Below are 16,571 nucleotides of genomic sequence, written 5' to 3'. Positions count from 1 at the left end.
GCCATTATACTTTTTTTCTGTTTTTTAACCTGCTTTTATTATCCGGTTTTTCAATTACGAAACGAGCTTTGACAAAAAACTAAATTTTTTAATGATTTAAAAAAGCTTCGTGGTCCTTATATCTAAGATTTTTTAAATGTTTTTTTACGAAATAATTTTTATGATCCGAGCGCGTATTTAATAAACTTTCCGTATCGTGTTAAATTCATGCCATTTTTTATATAATGCATCTGGTTTCTTCGTCAAATATCACATCTTTTTTCTCTGATGGGGTAACTATCCAAAAGATATCTGGTATTCTCATTAATGTCGAGCATTCGTAATGTGAAATTACTATCAGGAAAAAAATAAAGCTTTTGTCAAATCATATCCGTTTAATTTTCATGAGTTTTGGTCTAAAAATAATTGCGAAAATAGTCTCTCCGGTGGAGTGTTGAAATAGACGCGATTCATTCTTTTTTTGTCAGACAAACAAAAAGCAGTCTCTGAAATGTGTGTTTTCAGTTTAAACTTTTTGACTTGCAACAGAGTGAAATTGTTCTTTTCAAAGAAATACCTATGTTTGATTAAGACTTTTGTGATTTATACAATGTCTGAATCAGACCTCAGGTTAGAGAACGTCGAACTTAAAAATGAAATCCACAAAAATAACAGCGAGGGGGAATTAATTTCCGTTTTCGATGAGAATAGTGGCTTAGCTGCTGGAAACGAGGAAAACAAAACAACTAGACATGTGCAAGAGCTATTGCATTTGTGGAAACACTACACCGCTATTCTTCCAACTGGGGATAAAAATATCAAAAGCGTAGCAGCGGAGCTGTGCGATTTGTTGGTGAAAACCCACAGTTTAGATGCTTTGTCGGTTTTTCTTGATGCTCTACCCGACAGCCACGATTACAACTGCAACGAAAGCATTGTTCGAGCGAAAATCCATGTTGCTCTAAATAAGAAGGATACAAAAACGGTGTACAGTCTCATACAGGTTTAATTTTTTTTTTATTTGTAATTTTTCCTTTAGCAAAAACTGTGTAAAATATTAAATAAATCCGATTTAAGAAAAGTTTGCGAAGACATGAAAAGCGAGGTTTTTTTGGATGTAATATCTTCGATTTTGCCAGCCAGCCAGTATTTTTTGATTTCGGGCAACCCGATTTCAACCTTGTGTATAAAGTGTAATTTAATTTATAGTTAGCTGTCTTGCCTTTTTCTGTTGCACATTTAAACTGACGAAATCGTATATGGTAACTGCCAAACTGAGCAGAAAATATTATCAAATTCGAATGATTAATGCGTTCGAATCGTGATATCGAATGCATTAATTTCTGAAATTTACCTTTTTTTTCTTTGCTACATAGGAGAATCAATTTACTGATGGAGACAATTTGATTCCAGTATGGGATGAAGCTCGCTACCTTGATGAAGAACGGCGAACCAAGAAAAAGTTGACACCGCTCTCAAGGTTTCGGGTACGCAAAAGGTACCCGCCTCCCAAAACCATCTGTGTGTCGGGTATACGTAAAACCAACACCCTGCCTCGAGAGGCGACCAGTTACTTAAAAACATGGCTCATGAACCATATCGTAGATCCTTATCCAAGTGCATCGGACAAACAACATTTAGCGGAAATTTCCGGTCTGTCGCAAGCACAAGTGAAAACCTGGTTTGCTAATGCCAGGCGAAGAAGCAAAAATACGGAAGAATTCCAACAAAAAAGTGGCCTTTCTGGAAAAACCATTTCGCCATCTTGTGAGTGATTCTATTTTGTACTTTGGCGCTGTTTTTTATTAAAAACTTCTGTGGAAAAATTGATTAACTACGCAAATCCATTTTTATTACATAACTGTCTAAAAAAAATGTTTGGAGATGAAAGCGATGAACCGATAAGTATCTGCCTACATCGTAAGCTCTTGCATACCATATTTTCATTGTTGATACTCGAGGAAATCGACAAATACAACTCCAGCTGTGTTTCTTTCTCTCCCTCCTAATGTAAGTAAGTTGTCCGTTTCATGTCTTTTTTTGTTTAAGTGTTTTTTCTCTCTCTCTTTTATATCAAATTTCTGTTGAACTTTTTCAACTTTATTTTCGTGTTGTGTTTTTGAAATGGACACGCGATCAAGATAAGTTTTAACGCTATTAACCTCTGTAATTCGACAACACACTATCGCTCAACCAGCTTTACTCGAACAACTTGTTTGGCTTAGTGATAGTTTTATTAACAAAGTCTCCATGTGTAAGTTCTCGTAATTCGAACCTCCATTATTCGAACGTTTCTTCTGTCCCTTTTCGTCTCCTTATTTGGAACACTGCGTCATGTGTAAGGAGTATAAGGCGAATCGAATGTCATTAGCACTGGAAGAACGCTGTATTTCGTGAAAAAAAGCCTAAAGAACCAAAATATCAAAATCCAGAATTAATTTTTGTTTTAACTCGACTCATTTAGATTTATGCCTTTAAAACAAGCTCTTCTTATTTAAAGAAGTATGTTTCACGAGGGAAAATTTTTGTAATTAAATTATTTCCATCTGGTCCATAGTTCTCAACTGCAATGTTTAAACGTATATATCCTAACTGGAATTAATTTTTAGTCCCGTTAAATTACAAAGAGTGTACTGATTACGAATGACGTGTTAAGCGATAATCGTTTTTTTAACAGCCGGGATGGAGTGTTTGTTTTGTTTTTGTTCAAGCATGCGCATTAAAGGAATTAATGTCAATCAGAAATTGAAACCGATTCGTGGGATATTCCTTGAGAGGAAAATGAGTTTTTACCTGCCTGAGTTCTTTCCATTTAACGGTATACGAAAAAAAAAATAACAAAATTGATTATTTAAAAAGAAAACAAACAGAAAATATTTATAAACTTTGACGGTATATTAAATGCTAAGGAAGAAATTAACAATATAACAGGCGAAACAGATCAATTGGAGATGTTTTGAGACGTTCGTTTTGTGCACAATATACACTACATATTAATATTAATAATAATAATAAAAATAAAACTGATACAACCTCTTTACCCTCAGTTAGTCTCATTTTGTATTTATTTATTTTTTATGAGAGAAAGTTGCAAGGAGAATTCTTAAGATTAATCTTATTTTATGGGGAAATCCGGACTCAAGTTGTAAGTAGTTTTCAAAATATGATTCCAGCCTTTAAAAATCGAAAAATCCGATAGCGTATAGAAAATCGTTTTTTTCGTGATCCTCTTAACTTGTAAATTTTTGACAACATTTCCGACGTATTCATTGCAAAATATCATCTTTGGTTGTCGATTTTTATATTAACTGGCTAATCAAGTTGTCATTTTCGCGATTCACATTATGTTAGTTAAACTTCAAACGGACAGATGGAAGTCGTCATATCTTTTTAAGTGCAACTGCTTTGTTAATTAATTTTCTGATGATTATTATTTTAATGTGAGTAGATGTTTTTATTTTTACGAGAAACATGCATACAAGAAACACAGGCTCTAATTGGCAAAAAACAAGAAACATCTAAGAAACATGGACAGGCTCAGAAAGGCAAAAAATATTCTTCTCTAAGAACCAAAAAACTAAACAGAAAGCAATAAAAGTCAAACAAATCAGAAATGTTTCCATCAGATGACTCTCTTCTACTAACATATCGTTCCCTTTATGTTTTTGCAACAATTGAGAATAAGAAACATGTGAGACTTGTTTCCCAAAGAACTAAGAAACATTGAGTTTAAGCCCAAATGCATGTTTCTTGTGAAAAGAAAACAATGTCACATGTAACTACTACAGCAATCATTTTTCCTCACTTTTGACATTACTTTTAAACTCACATCAAATTTTTTATGGAAAAAATTCCGGTGGGCTTATTATGCTCAGATGTGTTGTGTTTGTAGTCTTCTCAGTGGCTTTCCCCTCTTGGGGGTTTTCTCTGTGTGGCTTTCCCCTGTGTGCTTTCCCCACAGTCACACAACTGGTGTGTAGATTGGGCGTAGGCGAACAGATGTGCAGTGAAGTCTTATCAACACGTGGTAGCAGTGATATTGACACCTTTGTGGTTTGGGCTTATTTTTAGTATTTTGGTAATTTTATGAACCTGGGAATATTGTGTTATTTGAGCAATTCAAGAAAGAAACGATATATTCGAGTTATTTTGTTTTACTTGGATCACCCTATTTCGTTAGACACACGAAACGCAACAGATAGCCTTGTATTGGGAGTTTCGTGGTATTCTATTTGTTCAAAATAATTGCGCGGCAAATTTATTTTGGACCCCGGAGTCCATTTAAACACTTTATGCTAACAAGCGGGAAGAGATACACGAAATTTCCATTACGAGAAATAATCTTCGCCGGGCAAATTCCCGTTTTTAACGGGGTTACAAATACTGTATTTAAAAAACAACATAACAAACAAGATAAATAAATTCTGCTATAATTTCAGGTACGAAATCCTTTTCCGTATGCTCTCCATCTTCATCGTATGAAAGTTCCACCTATCCTAACCACGACCACACCCATTATGGAGAAAGTCACTATGAAGAAGTGCACGCAGAGTATGCAAGCCAACCTGAGATGGCGATATTTTATGAGCACGCACATCCTTTTAACACAATGGACAGACAAGGGTGAGTATTAAGGCGAAAGTCCTCTTCGATCGCAGAGCACTACGTACTTAGTGCACGGTTGTGCGTCCACGCAGCGTATTGTCCACTGAAAACTCAAAATGGCGGCGATTCAAGTAAATTTATTGGTCAAAATCAGGAAATTGCGTCATTGTACACTGCAGCGCTTAAAAAAATCAAAATAATTTGGACTTCAAAACGACCAGCGCTTGCAAAATATTAATTTTATGCGTGCGCCTTGAACCAACGTGCCAAACCATTAAAGTGGATTTTCGCCTGTAAGATTTAAATTTTATAAAATTGCTAGCTTCAGTTTGGTCTCAGGGAAATTATTTTCGCGAAACCGACCTAAATTCGCTAAAATTAATTCTGCGAAAATTTCTAGTCTCGAAGAATTCTACTTAGAGTTATCGAGACTTGGGTAATCGTTAAAACGTTGTAATTATTCTGTTTACGCTTTGTCTCTTAGCTACAATCGATGCGAGCACGGCAATCACGTGACTGATCCATATGATGGATGCAACAACATGCGTCCATACTGCTCCTTGGAACAGTCTCACTGTCAATACGATACAACACGTGTTTTGTATGATTTGGCTACACGAGGAGGCTACCATCATTACGATTACTCACATGCTACCCCATTACACTACCATTAGTCTTCAATTAAATGATTTCTTCACTTCAGTGATGACAACAAAACAGACTAGCAGTATTCCCTGTTAAATTTCTAAAAAAAGTTGATGTAAAAACAGCTCAGTTTTTGTTATGTTTAATTTTGTAAAACTTTATCAAGGTCAATTTGTTTCTCATGTTTTTCAAATTTCTTTCACAAGTACAATGTCTTTTCGTTTTCTTCACTGGAAATTTTCAGAGATTTCGCAACGTTTTCTCCAGAGATTCTTTTTAATATTTTCAGCCGTAGATTTCTTCAGTTTCAATGTAAAATGCAAGAAAAAATTGCTAAACATTTGTAAAAAACGTTACTTGCATAAAGCGGCACTATGGTTGCGTCCAAGGGTTAAGTCTTGTATTTTGAAGATTGCCTAAAAATGGCTTTCTAAGTCTTTTGTTTTGCGGCATTTCTTGTAGAAACTATATTTGAACTATGCAACAACTAACTTAACAACTAACTTAAAATTCACAAGCTAAATGTTGTAAAATTAGGTCAGGTAAAAAAGGACGTGTTATTTTGCTACTGCCAGGCTGCTTTGTTTCTTGTCCACCAAAATGTGGAAGAAAAAAGTTTTTTTGCAATTGCCTTTCCCATTGGCTCAAAATCCTTTATTAGATCATAGTAATTTTCTTAATCATGATTATGATTGCCCAATTTAAAAAAAGGTCCCTCCTTTTATGCGTCTTTTTTTGGAGTTTCTTTTTTTTTTTCCGCAAGAGGTCAAAGTCCATAAAGCTGGTTAGTTGTCGACTGAAAAAAACGGTCTTTTTAAAAATACACCCCGCTGCTGCGAGTTTTTTTCCTAACAGTCGCTCCACACACAACCAATCGCTTCCACATTTTACCGTTGCCTTCATAACTTAGTGGCTCTCCCCCTTAATGTGTGTTCCACATTTGCTCCACACCCCCCTCCCCCCATCTTTGCCAAACACTCCACTCAAACTGTCCCTTCCCACTTCGAGCAGATAATGTTTCGGTAGCCGGTATTACTACACGCTTTTTTTATAAGTATCAAAATTAACCAGGGTAGTCATCATTCTTATTTCTTTATTGTCTTTAACCTGAAATTCCAGTCTGATATTCTTATAAAAGAAAGAGCGTGTATACTGTCGGTAAATTTTAGACAGGACATTGACAACAATAAATTTAAAATTTAGCTGCTACCTCGCAACGTCGTTCCCAGGGCCTTTTGTCTATCATCAGCGCTCTGCTTATTGATACATGTTCGAGACAACAGGTCCTTGGATCGAGGTTGTAATACGTCGGTATAAAGCGAAGGTTTGACTTTTACAAAAATAGAGGCGAGGAGCGTAGCGACTGTGTAAATGTGGCGCACGCGCTAAGGCGTGGAGACTCTGTTAAAGTTTGGAGGCAACGATTAAGTGTGGATCGACTCTTTATGAAAAAAAATGGGTAAAAGTCACTTGCTGTACACAATTAGTCAATATCTACCAGCTCAGAGTGGCTGGCACTTCTAGAATCTCATAAAGTTGATAATACACCAGGTAATTTTGTTCTTTTTTTTAAAGAACAGTGTACTATTGAATTTCCTAACGATTTTTTATACAGAAATACTGACATTTTTTGCTGACAAGGTAGGCCCGTACAATGCTCATTGCATTTGATTCCTATCCGGAACAATTTCTTCGTCCATTTTCCCGGGGTTTATTTCCGTCATTTAACCTCTGAACCTTTAGATTAGTGGAAAGAGATATGTGACGCCTTTCAGGAAATAATTGAACACAAAATTCTCACAGGATCTTGGGAATAGTTACCCTTAATCACAGCGGACTCTACATCGCGCTAGTTTTGCCGCCTATGCTTTGTATTGGTTATCCAACTTAAAATAGTGTCAAAAGTTTTCTGGAATTAGGTCCTCCCTCCGTATAGCAACCGAAAGATGTTACGTTGTTAGTGTAGTTTTCAATTGCACTTTCGTTTTCCGAAATGACGGCAGAAGTGGACACTACTACATGGGCACTCCGACTTTTTTAAAAATACTGTTGTATAGAATACCAAGCGATGGGATGTTAAACATCAACGGTGGAGATTTATCGCCAGGGCATAAAAAGCGATTCATGCAGACAGGCATGAATGAACCGCATACACCAAAGATCAGTCTGGTTTGTTTGTGGGAGTTGTTCGACGAGGAACTGTTTATATATGAAAACTTATCTACATGATTTTCTGTCTATTTCTAGCTACATATGTTTGTATTTTATGTGCACTACACTTGCAAATAGATAGCTGTTCAAAAGTGTTGTAAAGTTAACGGTTAATTACGAACCATATTTCAATTACGAACCGTATTTTATTCTAAATGTCAAGGTAAAGAATATCTGCCAAAAATAATGGCAGTAAACCCTTTTTACACGTGTAGCAAGAGCAAGATAAGTACAAAGCCCCCTTTCCCCCAGTATCAATGTTCAAAGGTTGTGCTAACACGTTTGCAAACATTGATAATGGGGGAGAGGGGGTAGGAAAGGATTATACTGCACTTTTTGTAGCTTACTGCCAATATATTTTGACTAGGATTGTAGCTAGCTTTTCTGCTCATTTCACCTAACCCTTTATGTTAATTATAAACACCTAGCTAGCAAGAAAATACTGTTCATAAATAGATATGCTGCATTATTTGTCACTGCTGTCTTCTCAACTTATGTTTAACATATAGACATAGCCATATAGTTATATGGTATAGGTATGATAAGAAGTGTGTATATGAAGAGCATCTGGGGTTTCAAAAATGTACCAAAGCCAGATTTAGAAATTGGTAGGAAAACAAAATCTAAAAGGCACTTATTTTGCCAAAAATTTATTTTCTTTCACCAGCTAGATTTGTACACTGAAAATGTATGCAAATATTTGGCATTAAATTCAACTGACCAACCCCATTTTGTGATCGCAACTGTTTTTGAAAATTAGTTTAAAATGGCTTATGAAAGATTCATTTTTACGAGTCGTACAAAGAATCATATCAGTGTTTAAAATGGCACAAAATGGCCAGATAGTTAGACACGTTTTTTACAAATTTTATATTTTTTTTATATTTACAGACAACCGACCTTATTATTGGAAATGAATTTCTATTGCCTCGAATGTTTGGATACAGCTCTCCCAACACTTTTTCATAGCGCGTGAAAATAGATTTAGAAACTATACAAAAGATATATGTATTGTGACTACAAAAGTTGTAGGTTGGCAAAAAATGAGCAATCACTTTGATTTCACAATATTTGTTTTCAACGTTATACAATTTGAATTGCGAGACATCTTGCCAGTCTCTGAGGTCTTCAATTTTTTTATTGTTATAAATTGATTTCATTGTCAGGACACACTGACATCATTTTAAAATGATAAATAAAGAATTAAATAATACATAGATGGTGGAACCACACAACAAAAACTCTATCATGGCTAAGAAATTGCTGGATGCTTTGCAACAGTACACAGTCTTTTTTAGGAGAGGCGTGTAATCACTTGGGCACGCCTTGACACACCCCTGAATCGTTTCAGGCGTGTGATTAATCGCATGCCTGAAAAATAAATAATGAGTTTTCAAAATCAACCTTTAAAATCCATTTTGTACCATGCAATGGCAGCCCTCGGAAGAATTTTTGGAGACACGTCAGACAAAATGTCCGATAAATTTCCATCATGGTCAGACACTTTTAGATCTCAGAAATTATTGAATAGTCCTGGTCCTTTTAATCCACGAGCAAGTCTATTCATAGCCAGCCTGACGATCTTAGCTAATTCACTGACTCCTGACTTAGTTAAAATAACTGCATAGACATAAATCTCTTTTGCCTGACCCCTTCTTCTTTGGTAACCAGGTCTTACACATTAAATCCAGCCATGCGGGTCTTAACTAATGGGGAGGTAAACGCCGACGGAGTATGGATGAAGCAAGTCTGCAAAACTGCACTTACTTATATAAGCCACGTGGATAAAGTTTTTATTTAATTTGAAAACAAAGCATATTTTTGCCTATTTTCTTGTGATGACCTGAAAAGTAAACAATAAATATAAAAATGACAGTATAGTCATGCATACTATTTCGGACATACACGTGCGTTTTACATTGCACATGTGTTTCACATTGCATGTGTTACTTGGTTTACATGTGCGAATCATCGCACACCTACTCAAATATTCCTGAAAAGGACTGAGTACATATAGAGTTCATAATGTTCTTTTATAAAAATGCACTAGAAATTTGTATTAAAATTTAGGACACCTTGACAACTTTCTCTCTTTTCTTGACCCTCCTCCTTGGTATGTAGAAATACTGAGTAAATGCTATGTTACCTGCATATTGAAGCTCATGCGGTTCCATAATTCATATCCTTATAAATTAACACATTTCAATTTTGTGCACTAAAAGTGCCCCCTGTTAGGACAGATTTGAATTTACACTCTGGTTATTAACTGAAATAGAAAAAAATGTGTTTTTTCTTGAAAGTACTTCCTAACAAAAAATACTCTTCAAACTGTATTATTTGAAAATACCTTTTTTTGTTATATGTACATCATTCTCTATATAGATTAGTCATTTAAAAAAACATTTCCTACTCTTTATCCAAAATTTGTATAAAACCATGTCTGGAGTAACAAGAATTTATGCACGAGAAATAATTGACAGTCGTGGAAATCCTACTGTAGAAGTCGACCTAACTACATCCAAAGGTATGGTTGGTTTCTTTAAATAATATAAGAAGCCATAATATATATATATATATATATATATATATAAACCTTGGCGCTGTCTTAAAAATGTGTCTTAATAAAATTTAGCGAATTATCAAAAATGAACTTAAAAACTTCATTACTGAAGCATAATATTGAAACTGAATTAATTTTTAGAAACAATTTTTTTTTTGGGGGGGGGGTTCTAAACTTCCGCAAATTGATGTTCTTAGTAAATTTTACTATATGTAATTTTACGAAAGTTTCTGCATGTTATTATTTCTGCACTTGGAGTATAACACAAGAATGATTTGAATACTATTTTCTATTGATCTATCAGTGAAAGAGAACATGCTCACCGTTTTATAGAGTAATGAAGGTAGCTCTTATACATTTGTTAAGAAATAGGATGAAACATAATTTTTATGACACATCTAGGTACATTCCGTGCTGCAGTTCCTTCTGGTGCAAGTACTGGTATCCATGAAGCTCTTGAACTACGAGATGGAGACAAGACACGATTCTTGGGAAAGGGTGTTTTAAAAGCAGTTGCTAACGTAAATGATACAATTGCTCCCTTGTTAATTAGCAAGGTATATATAAATTAATTCAATTACAGCTTAGTCATTTTGTAAGTATTACGCTCTGCGTTTTTATTCTGGATAATGCCATGTATAACTGAATTTTTTAGAATATTGATGTTACCAAACAGACTGAAGTTGATCAGCTAATGTTATCACTTGATGGGACAGAGAACAAATCCAAACTTGGAGCTAATGCCATTCTAGCTGTGTCATTAGCAGTTTGCAAAGCTGGTGCTGCACATAAGGGAGTTCCATTGTATAAACACATTGCTGATTTATCTGGAAATTCAAAAGTTATTCTGCCTGTGCCTGTATGTATATTTGCTGATGTTTTTGTTTTTTTTATCTCAGCAACGCAGTTCTTACTGCTTCTCAAACATTTAGCATCATGTATTATCATGTATATACAAATAATCTTCTTCTTGTACAGTATTAATCAAATGTACTGAAAAGCATACAGAAAAATTGAAAACAAATTTGTCTTTCAGCATCTTGCAATGAACACGATCTTGTAAAAAAATTTAACAAACATGGCCTACTGAGTATTCAAACTGTAAGAAAACTATTTTGTATAAAAATACTGTAGTGAGGTTTTAAAAATTTTAAACATCCGTTCTGCACAAATTTGGAAACTTGGAAACACTAGGTAAAAGATAACAATTTGGAAAACCAATTTGTACTTGCTAACCCTGAAAAAAATGGTACTAAAATAACATGTATATATTTAACACAGTGAACTTGTGAAAAGTGTAAAAGTACCAATGAACATAAATCGTGGTATGTTTTAGAGTTAAGTCACGCTGGGAGAATTGAAATGCTTAACCTCATTTATTCTTCTTGCAGGCCTTTAATGTTATCAATGGTGGATCGCATGCAGGAAATAAGTTGGCAATGCAGGAATTTATGATCCTACCAACTGGTGCATCGTCATTCAAGGAAGCCATTCGCATTGGTGCCGAAGTTTATCATAACTTAAAATCTGTCATCAAAAGTCGATATGGACAAGATGGTATAATTTTGTGGTCATTATTCTTGATTTTTATTAAAGACGGTAACCTGAACTGAACAGTTTTGACCTATAGACAAACGTTGCTAGGATAATCAAAGCACATGTAGCATGGTTTTGTTTTGAAATTTAATTTTAAGAAAGTTTTCATGGATTTAAGTTGACCAATATTTCTTGTCCTTTCTATTATCTAAATTAATCTTTGTAGTTATTTTTATAATTTAAATCTGAGTGGTGCCTAATTTCACCTATTTTTATTAAAATTGTGATGTTTTGCACCCACAAAATTTAACACCTGTAGCATATAGTATTTGACTATATTAAAAATACTGCAAAAATGAGGAAGTCAAATTCTAGAATGTGAGAAGGAACACTGGAAGAAAAAGAAGTTCAAATACTTTTTTAGCACTAAAGACTAAGGTCCAAAAATTTTTTACTAATTTTACAAGTTAATTGAAACTTCAACTTTTAATTTTCTTGTTACAGCCACCAATGTTGGTGATGAAGGTGGTTTTGCTCCCAACATTCAAGATAACAAAGAAGGCTTGGAACTGTTGAAAACTGCAATCGAGAAAGCTGGATATACTGACAAAATTGAAATTGGAATGGATGTTGCTGCATCAGGTATTGTACAAGTAGTTTCACGGAAACTATATACAGAGTGTTTAACTTTCGCTTCTTCCTTTGACTCCGACAGCTGTTTGTTTTCAATTATAATCCAGAAAAAAAAAATAGAATATAAGGTTGAAAATAAGAGCCTTAACAGAAGGTATATACTACTCCTCCTTATAGAATTCTACAAGGCCCCCAAGTACGATCTTGATTTTAAATCAAAAGAGACGGACGAATCCAAATACTTGACTGGCGCGCAGTTGGCTGATCTGTACCAAAGTTTTATTTCTGAATATCCAATCGTGTCAATCGAAGACGTATTCGATCAAGACGATTGGGACTCGTGGTCAGCATTGACAGCTAAAACAAACATCCAGATTGTCGGTGACGATCTGACAGTAACCAATCCCAAGAGGATGAAGACAGCGATCGAGAAAAAGGCCTGCAATGCTTTGTTGTTGAAAGTTAATCAGATTGGATCAGTGACCGAGTCCATTGAAGCGTGAGTGATTATACTTCCCTGTGCTATTCCAAATTGAGTTTTTTTTAGGCCTGTAACTCGAACTAGAAACGTTACATTTTTCGCATTAATAAAGTGAAAAGAAAATTTCCGAGCTTATTCTTGTCGCTAACTGAAACCAGACTCAAAACAGTGATTTAAATTAAGCGAACGATAAGTTCACTCTCTTGTTTTATGATTATTAGGGTTATTTATTTCCCCAGGGTTACCTTAACCCGTATGCAAAGAATCACGTCAAAAATCTGATGAAACGGTCAAAAATCTGATGAAAACAAACCCGCAGTTGAAGCGTTGTAACTCCTAAGGACTAGGTTGTTATAAAAAGCACTTTTTATGTTTTACGAAAAAGAGATATATTTGGCCACGCAACCAACCATGTTAAATATAAACCATTTATTTTTATTGACCACCAATTGCAACTCAAAGATGATTATTTTTGACCAGAAAAGGGAGTTTTTATAAACTGGTACATGCTATAAGGGTGAAGGAGTTTGGTGGGGAGAAATTTAATTTGACAAATGAAGAAAAAACTTAATTTTGACAGAGACTTAATTTGTTTGCATTTAGATGCAAGCTTGCGCAGTCTAGTGGGTGGGGAGTGATGGTTAGTCACAGGAGTGGTGAAACTGAGGATACGTTCATCGCTGATCTCGTCGTGGGACTTTGCGCTGGACAGGTACGATGTTTTTATTATCTTAACTGTTTCAATTCTGTCTTCAGCAGCGGGACTGTGTGAAGGCGCCCGCGTAATATGATGACGTAATTTAAATGTTTATAGACGTGGCGTAAACGAAGGGCAGCTCATTAGGAACATATGAGCTAGGGGGTAAACAAATAATGATCTTACTTTGTTTCATAGATAAAAACTGGTGCACCATGTCGATCTGAACGTCTTGCGAAGTACAACCAATTGCTCAGGTAAAAAGACACTGTTTTTACGTTTGTTCTGCTTAACTTGTCGCAAATATTTGCAGTATCCCTCCCCCCTCTTGAATTCGTTTCAAACAATACAAGATTGCAATTTTCCAGAGATTTTGACGACCGTTGTGATGGAGAATTTGAAGCGGGTTATCCAATGTACTTTTTTCGATTTTAGGATTGAGGAAGAACTTGGCGATGGCGCAGTGTATGCTGGCAAAAAGTTCCGGCATCCCCTTGCTTAAACTAAAAACTAACATTATCATGAATCTTTAAAAATGTAAATCTTGTCAGTCGTGAAGAAAAACCTATCTTGATGTTACACCTGTGTGGTCAGTGCAATATTTGTTTTATAGTTTCAAAACAGCAAAATTCTGTAATAAATTCTTTTGCGAACCCGGCATTAACGGAATTTGACCGACTAGTATGCGACGCGGCTAGAATTTAACGGTAACCTGGTGGTCCCCTGCATCATACGCCCTAATATTACTGATGATCCAATGTAGTCTTTATTTGTTGAATTGTTTTTTTTTCAAACGAAATTCGTCTTGGAATTTAAAATTTCGAATGAGTTCATGCCGTCCCCAGGGCTTTTTTCCTAATGCGAAAGCTAGTGGAATGAGTTGCCACCCTACATGAACGGGCTCCGAAATAGGGTAAGATTGGCAATTTTCTCTGCACTGACGGGAATTGAACGCGAAAGGTTACTCCTCGCAAAAAATTTTGGCAACAAGTATTTAGCAGAAAGATACCGTCATAAAATATTTTTTTTAGTATCAGATATGTGAAAAAGATTCCGGAAATAAACTACCTTATAAAGTCATTTGCGTACTCACATGTCAGTAAACGGAAAAGAAGCCTTGGGGTCAGGATTGTGTAAAATAGAATTATTTTGGTTCCAGAACGAATTTTAACAAACATTTTAATTGAGTTTGTGAAGCCATTTTCCGGTTTTTGAAACTTATATGATGTAACCCCAAAATGTTATGACTCCATTGTGATGATAATAACATCAAAACAATAAATAAGATAATAATGACGTAACCATATTTGTTGATTCTATAATGGTAGCGTTATTGACTGATAGCCTTGCGGATCGTTAATAATAATAACTGCTACGAACACCTCGTCCCCAGGGTCTTATTACGGAGTGTCAACTTCATCAACAAGGCAAAATGCTCTGGGAACGAGGTTGTGGTACGAACACCAATTCCGTCACTGAAAGATTGAATTCGTGAATCACGAAGTCTTTAAAAAGCTGTAACACCATTCCACTTTTCAATTTATGTTTTTTTACTTTTTTACTCGTATGTAGTAGGATTTTGCGACAGAGAAGGAAGCATGGGGCACCGGTTCTGATGACTTTGAGTGGGAAGAAGTTAATGGATGTAATGCTTCTGATATTTTTGATCAGTAGATACATCGATATGTTTATAAAACTTTTTAATAGTTATGTAATATATTTCATGCGCGGTTTATACTCATTTTTTTGTTATTTCCCTAGCATATAATAAAAGAACGGAAAAGCTGGATACGAGGTGACTTCTGCTTATTTTCAATGTAAGGACAATATTACAACTTTGATAGTTTTCGACAGCGAAATAACTCTGACAGTCAATATTTAGTCACTCATACGAAATTAATAACATGTAATCTATATAATTTTCAAATTGGTCAATCAATTCGAATTTTAAATTTCGCATGCAAAAAATATAACACGCGTGAAAACTATTTTTCAACTTCGCAGCAACGTCAAAATGTTGTGTTTTTAAAAAATATGAGAGATGCGAACGCACGCATCAATTTTTTTTCGTTCGGCCGAAGTATTTATTGGAATACTTTAAGGTTTGTGAACTTGTTGTTGTTGTTTTTCTATGTTTTTTTAACCACAACAAGCACGGCTTTAATATTTTTTTTAACTGTTTGCTAGTTCTTTCTCTGAAATTAAAAACACTACAAACATCGTATTTCCTCTAATAAGCGCACTTTTTCTAATAAGCGCCCCCTGTAATAAGCGCCCTCCTTCTATTAAGCATTCCCTGTTATGTGATATTGTATATCATGGAGTTATATATGCATATTATATAAAGCAGCAAGTTCTCGAGTAGCTTCCATTCGATTAAGCTATGCCCTTTGTTGGTTATCTACCATACATTGCTGCAAAGATTTAGTTTTAAAAGTAACTCGAAAACTTTCTGGTAGAGGTATGTGGTTATAAGTACTTGTGGAATGCATAGGTTTTAGTGCGCGTTAGGTAGCGTCAATTTTGATCACACTTTGGGTATTTTATGAGTTAAATGGTTTTTGAGCGACGGTGTCGGTGGCTGTGTTTCATGTACTGGTTTGTGAGATTAAGACAAAATATTTCTGGGGATATACAGCGGTAGAGTGGAAGGTATACGTAGGCTAGGTAGGTTTTAACGAATGGAAGGTTTTTTCGATAAAATTCGACGAAATGATATTCGTATAAATTTTGAGTAAAACGTATAGGAAATTTTCCGCTCCGCTATACAAAAATAAAAATAATTGGTTTCAGACATAAAAATTTTAATTCTATTTTATTAACTTATTGGCGTTCTACATGTTTCCTTGTGTAGAGCATAGTATAAATATGTGTGGAGACACTTCATACGGGTTTGATAAGAATAACTGCGATAGAATTGCGGCCATGCAATTAAAATAACTTTTGAAAGATAAAAAGCTGAAAATGAGAATAAGCACGAATAATATTGGGTACAGAATTTTGGTATCCCTTGTCATAAATATTTAGAACATTCGTCAAAATTCGTGGTAACAATTAGGGCAAAAATGGCTCAGTGTAACAACCGGCAACAGTTTAGTTCAAAAACCTTTTTTGTGAACTTTGCAATTGACGAGAATCTCATTTGTGGAATGATTCTTTCTCAATAAAATCAATTTTTGACGAATACATTGATAGCAACCAATTGTGGCAAATGATATAAAAAA

At 35.0% G+C, this 16,571-nt stretch overlaps 2 protein-coding genes across 2 annotated transcripts; both read left to right on the top strand.

The window, feature by feature from the left end:
* Positions 1-285: 285 nt before the first annotated feature.
* Positions 286-5,434, top strand: LOC130613976 (homeobox protein six1a-like). The gene is made up of 4 exons (XM_057435355.1): positions 286-982; positions 1,356-1,746; positions 4,419-4,602; positions 5,069-5,434. The coding sequence occupies exons 1-4, from the start codon at positions 491-493 to the stop codon at positions 5,256-5,258; spliced, it is 1,257 nt and encodes a 418-aa protein (XP_057291338.1). The 5' UTR covers positions 286-490; the 3' UTR covers positions 5,259-5,434.
* Positions 5,435-9,801: 4,367 nt separating this feature from the next.
* LOC130614559 (enolase-like) lies at positions 9,802-13,926 on the top strand. Its single transcript, XM_057435984.1, has 9 exons — positions 9,802-9,964; positions 10,403-10,557; positions 10,656-10,859; positions 11,392-11,557; positions 12,041-12,178; positions 12,347-12,668; positions 13,254-13,362; positions 13,546-13,604; positions 13,783-13,926. Exons 1-9 carry the CDS (start codon positions 9,877-9,879, stop codon positions 13,847-13,849), a joined length of 1,308 nt encoding a protein of 435 aa, XP_057291967.1. The 5' UTR covers positions 9,802-9,876; the 3' UTR covers positions 13,850-13,926.
* Positions 13,927-16,571: the final 2,645 nt, after the last annotated feature.

This window comes from Hydractinia symbiolongicarpus, chromosome 11 (genome assembly GCF_029227915.1).
Source record: "Hydractinia symbiolongicarpus strain clone_291-10 chromosome 11, HSymV2.1, whole genome shotgun sequence".
Lineage (NCBI taxonomy): Eukaryota > Metazoa > Cnidaria > Hydrozoa > Anthoathecata > Hydractiniidae > Hydractinia > Hydractinia symbiolongicarpus.
This window is presented reverse-complemented; position numbering and strand designations above follow the sequence as displayed.

Excerpts from the sequence above, each read along its gene's own strand:
- LOC130613976 (XM_057435355.1), top strand. The coding sequence starts at position 491 with ATGTGTGTTTTCAGTTTAAACTTTTTGACTTGCAACAGAGTGAAATTG. Across the intron at positions 1,747-4,418 it reads AAAAACCATTTCGCCATCTT|GTACGAAATCCTTTTCCGTA; the intron begins GTGAGTGATTCT and ends CTATAATTTCAG. Across the intron at positions 4,603-5,068 it reads AACACAATGGACAGACAAGG|CTACAATCGATGCGAGCACG; the intron begins GTGAGTATTAAG and ends TTTGTCTCTTAG.
- LOC130614559 (XM_057435984.1), top strand. The coding sequence starts at position 9,877 with ATGTCTGGAGTAACAAGAATTTATGCACGAGAAATAATTGACAGTCGT. Across the intron at positions 10,860-11,391 it reads AAGTTATTCTGCCTGTGCCT|GCCTTTAATGTTATCAATGG; the intron begins GTATGTATATTT and ends TTCTTCTTGCAG. Across the intron at positions 12,179-12,346 it reads AATGGATGTTGCTGCATCAG|AATTCTACAAGGCCCCCAAG; the intron begins GTATTGTACAAG and ends TCCTCCTTATAG.